Consider the following 5259-nt stretch of genomic DNA (forward strand, 5'->3'; position numbering starts at 1 on the left):
CGGATGAATGGATGGATGCACGGGTGGATGATTGAGTGACTGTCCTGTGAATGACTAGAGAAAGTCAAACCACTCACAGACTCCTTTCCATACAGATTACCCACGATGCATCTTCCCCTTCATCTATCGAGGAAGGTACCATAACAACTGCATCACGGAGGGTGGCTTCTTCAGAAAGCTGTGGTGTTCCGTCACCTCCAGCTTTGATGAGAAGCAGCAGTGGAAATACTGTGAAACAAATGGTAAGGCACTGGAGCAGGGATGGGGGTTTTGGTGGGGAGGCGGGTGGGGGAGAGCAATGATCATTCTGAGGGGATGGTGGCATGGGGGAGAGCAGAGCATTGAGAGCAATACTTCTAGAAACAAGTGTGTTCTTGGAGAATACATTAGGACAACCACAGGAGACAGGAATGTCCTAAGGCCATGTTCCCCCGAGTGCCTAATGTCAGCATGGAAAATCTAGTTGTCCTAAGAGCCAATACCATGGGCTGCAGTCCTGACATTGGTTTTCAACTATTTCTGTTGCTAGACTTGGCAATACGTGGATTCACCCAGTGCTGGACCCTACCTGCATTTCAAAGTGGCTTCAGATTCCATCTTAATTCTATGCCTACTCTTATTCTTAAAATTTTTTTTAATCTTTATTTATTTTTGAGAGACACAGAGAGAGAGAAACAGAGTGTGAGCAGGGGAGGGGCAGAGAGAGAGGGAGACACAGAATCCAAATCAGGCTCTAGGCTCTGAGCTGTCAGCACAGAGCCTGATGTGGGGCTTGAACTCACGAACTGTGAGATCGTGACCTGAGCCGAAGTCGGGCGCTTAACCGACTGAGCCACTCAGGTGCCCCTTAACTTATTCTTTTTAAAAATGTTTATTTATTTTGAGAGAGAGAGAATGAGCATGAGTGAGGGAGGGGCATAGAGAGAGGAGAGAGAGAGTATCTCAAGCAGCCTCCATGCTATCAGTGCAGAGCCCAATGCAGGGCTGGATTCCATGAATTGTGAGATCATGACCTGAGCTGAAATCAAGAGTCAGAGGCATAACTGAGTGAGCCACCCAGGAATCCCTACTCTTAACTTTTTTTTTTTTTAATTTTTAATGTTTATTTTATTTTTGAGACAGAGAGAAACAGAGCGTGAGTAGGAGAGGTGCAGAGAGAGAGGGAGACACAGAATCCAAAGCAGGCTCCAGGCTCTGAGCTGTCAGCACAGAGCCTGATGCGGGGCTTGAACCCACCAACTGTGAGATCATGACCTGAGCCGAAGTTGGATGCTTAACTGACTGAGCCACCCAGGCACCCCTACTCTTAGCTTCTTAATGACCTCCATTCATTCTGGAGCCCTCTCTGTATTAGACTCTATATACCACATCCCATTGAATGTTTCCATAAAAGCCCTATGAGATGCTATTTTTTCCACATTCAATAAGTGGTCGCAGTAAAATTAAATCCTGTCCAAGGTCACACTCCTAGGTGATGTCAGAGTTAGGATTTGAATGCAAGTCCATATGGCTCTGATGCCCCTGCTCCCTCACCAAGCAGTGTTGCCTCCATTGAGATGAAAATTCACGTGAGGCACCTATCCATGAGCACACTTATTCCTGCTAAAGCCTTATTTACGTTTATCCCTTAGCACTCAAAAAAAACATAATGCCATATAAAACCTTGAATTTTATCTTTGTCGTAGCCATCCATCACTTGTATCCTTAACCCTAAACCAACGTTAACCTTAGATCTCACGATAACTCTGTTGATGAAGCCTGCAGAGCAACTCTGTTGTAAATGGTGTGGTTGTTGATGGCTTGGGTTCTCACTTACACGCAAAGTGGATGGAAATAATAACATCACCAGGAACTGAACTGGAGCATGTTCAATGTCGTGTTGCCTTTCCTGAGATAAAGCATGGCGCCTACTTGATGCATGATACATGGAAGCTCTTTTTGTTATCTCTTCTTGTCCCTGTGACCTTTCCATTATTTTTTTTAGAGTATGGGGGAAATTCTTTCAGCAAGCCCTGTGTCTTCCCCTCCGTCTACAGAAATAGCATGATCTTTGAATGCATTGAGAGTGAAAGCAACAGATTGTGGTGCCCGACCACGGAGAACATGGATGAGGATGGGAAGTGGAGCCTCTGCGCCGACACTAGTAATACGGGGAAGGGGGCTGGGTGGGCATAGGCAGACTCCTTCACTCAATTACCCAGCAAACACTGACTCCAGCCCGACTGCGTGCCAGCCACTGTGTTGGGCGGTGGGCATGTGGTGATGAGTAAGACGGAGTCCCACCCTCGTGGATATCTGATGAGCAAATAGCATGAAAAATCGATAGCGTGATGGGCAAGATGCGGGCCGCTTAAGATCCAAGAGAAAGGGGTCAATATAAGGTTTTCAAAATGTGAAACACCTAAGTACTTGTTTGCACAAACATAGAGTAAATCCACGCTAAGATTTAAAAAAAAAATTGCTAATAAGGGAATAACAAGGATAGTGAAGCCAATTCGAGGGACATTTTAAGAACTGCATAAAGTCAGTGAAAAGAATGCTGAGCTGAAGCAAGATTGTTAAGTTAGCCACCCAGTCTGGTAACACCTAAAGGGCAATCAAGGGACGCCTGGCTGGCTCAGTTGGTGGAGAATCCAACTCTTGGTCTCAGGGTCATGAATTTGAGCCCCACGTTGGATATGGAGCCTACTTAAATACATACATACATACATACATACATACGTATGTAAATACATAAATAAAAATAAAATAACACAAAGGGCAATCAAACCTTTGGGGTTGTCTACCAGACAGAAATTATCGGCATCTCTACCAAACAAAAATCATTCACAATGTATCAATCTTTTACAAGTTACAGAGTTGGGGCCTCCAAGCAATAGCAGGTAGTAAGTCAGATAAAGTTCTATTTCCCTAGAGCAGGGGTCTGCAAACTCTCTCCTGCCTATGAGCTAAGTCTGGGCCAATGTTTCTCTTGGCCCCCAACCCAACTTTCTACACAGCCGAAAAAAGTCCAAAGAAGGATCCTATTTTGTGACGGGCAAAAATTATACGAAATTCAAATCCCAGGGCCCACATACAAAGACCGAGGCTGTATGAGGCACGAAGCTAAAAATAACTACCATCTGGCCCTTTCTAGAAAAAGTTTGCTGACACTGAGCTAGAGAACCAGATGGCCCTTAGGGACTGTTTAGACAGTGCTTTAGGAGGACATAAGGTCAGGATCTTTTGACCCCAATTGTGTGTTTTGGATAATTTTGTTAACAAAGGAAAACAAGTGTACATTTGGTGGGTGGTCAGGGAAGAAGCCCACGAGGAATGGGTCCCCATAAAGGACATCCCAGGCGGCCTGGACTTCAGGACCCTGGACAGCTCTTCAGCACTAGGCGCGCTTTGCTCGAGAGCTGCGCCGCACAAGCCCGGCCAGTATTGATTTGGGTTCCAAATCCACTTCAACGAGTGGAGAATTCGCACATTCAGGATCTGTGAATGAAGACGACTCCCTGTAAGATGTCCTCTCCGCGCTTTCCACTTGCCTCCCTGGCTCCCCTGCTGACATGACGCTGTCCTCCTCTCCCACTGCCAGGACCCCTTGTGTGTTCACGCTGCCCTTGTGCCCCATTTCCACACCCCACAGAGCTAAACTCAAATAGCTTCCCAGGGAAGAAAACCCCTCTGGCATTTAGGATTAAGTCAGTATTTCCTTCCTTTAATGGGAGTCTCTGAGCAGACCCATGGGCCATGTGGACCCAGTTTTTATTTAAAAATTTTTTAATGTTTATTTTTTTTTTTTTACGTTTTTTATTTATTTTTGGGACAGAGAGAGACAGAGCATGAACGGGGGAGGGTCAGAGAGAGAGGGAGACACAGAATCGGAAACAGGCTCCAGGCTCCGAGCCATCAGCCCAGAGCCTGACGCGGGGCTCGAACTCACGGACCGCGAGATCGTGACCTGGGTGAAGTCGGACGCTTAACCAACTGCGCCACCCAGGCGCCCCTTTAATGTTTATTTTTGAGAGAGAGAGAGAGAGAGAGAGAGAGCGCACTCACCCGCGAGCAAGCGGGGGAGGGGCAGAGAGACGGAGACACAGAATCTGAAGCAGGCTCCAGGCTCCACACTCTCAGCTCAGAGCCCGACACGGGGCTCGAACCCACGAACTGTGAGATCATGACCGGAGTCAAAGTCAGACACTTAACCGACTGAGCCACCCAGGTGCCCCGACTCAGTTTTGATTTTAGAGGGGGCTCTGAAGTCTAAGCCTTCACCACAGCGTCAAGGCACGGGGGTAACCACTTTCCTATCCCCTTCTACTCCCTAGGAATTTCTTCACTGGTTCCTGGCTTTCCCTGCCACTTCCCATTCAACTACAAAAACAAGAATTATTTTAACTGTACCAGCAAAGGATCGAAGCACAACCTTACGTGGTGTGCAACCTCTTACAACTATGACCAGGACCACACCTGGGTGTACTGCTGATGCAAAGGTGAGGTGCATAGCATACCTGGGCAATGCTGCTGTGAAGGTGACATCCGTCCCTTCAAGCACGATTCGCTGGGGTTGCCAGCAAGGTGAGCTCTCTGTCCCAGAGATGAGGTGAAGTGGGGGTGGGGGAGGGACGGGGACAGCTTCCCAGATTAGTAAGAGGTGGATGAACCATTTTGGACCCAGAAAGGTGCCATGCCAAGTGTTGGGTCTGGGAAGCCTTGGGTGTGCAAAGTAGGAGAATGGAATTTCTCATACTGGGGTGTGAGAAGGAAAGATGACCTTGAAAGGAGATGACCAGGACTTCACTGGGCCCCAAAAGCCATGCACCAGGTTATTGACTTGCTACCCACTGAGTAGCCAACAGAGAAAAAGGTAGGGTTCAGTTCTCTTCCTCGTTGCATGGGTCCTTCCCCCACCTCTGCACGTAAGTCCTCAACTCTCTCCACAGGACCAACTTCTCTCTCCCTTCCAGTCTTTTCTTCTGATTTCAGTATTCTCCCCAGACCCCCTGTGTGGGTCCACTGACCTAATCACTCAGGATGTCTGGGATTTAACAAACAGAAGCCCTTTCATCAGATATGTGGACGGCTCTGGTGTTTCTGGCAATATTTGCCCTTATGATGCATGTGGCTTAGGGATGACACCAAACTTAGTGATTCCTCCCGAATTTTGCCTTGGCCATCAAAATCATCTTCCTGGAACAGAAGAGAGGCAACGGAATAGGTCTGGGGCTCTGGGTACCATCTTAACAGGGTGGGTATTAAAAATCACCCACA

General features: G+C 47.5%; 1 protein-coding gene across 1 annotated transcript in view; it reads left to right on the forward strand.

Moving 5' to 3' along the window:
* ELSPBP1 (epididymal sperm binding protein 1) overlaps positions 1–4474 on the forward strand; it is a 14619-nt gene extending 10145 nt beyond the window's left edge. Inside the window, 3 exon segments of the mRNA XM_019425847.2 lie at positions 96–242; positions 1985–2143; positions 4317–4474. Of these exon segments, the coding sequence (XP_019281392.1) occupies positions 96–242; positions 1985–2143; positions 4317–4474 (464 nt within the window).
* The last annotated feature ends 785 nt before the right edge of the window (positions 4475–5259 follow it).

Source organism: Panthera pardus, unplaced genomic scaffold, assembly GCF_024362965.1.
Source record: "Panthera pardus isolate Hobbes unplaced genomic scaffold, ASM2436296v1 HiC_scaffold_18, whole genome shotgun sequence".
In the NCBI taxonomy this organism is placed as follows: domain Eukaryota; kingdom Metazoa; phylum Chordata; class Mammalia; order Carnivora; family Felidae; genus Panthera; species Panthera pardus.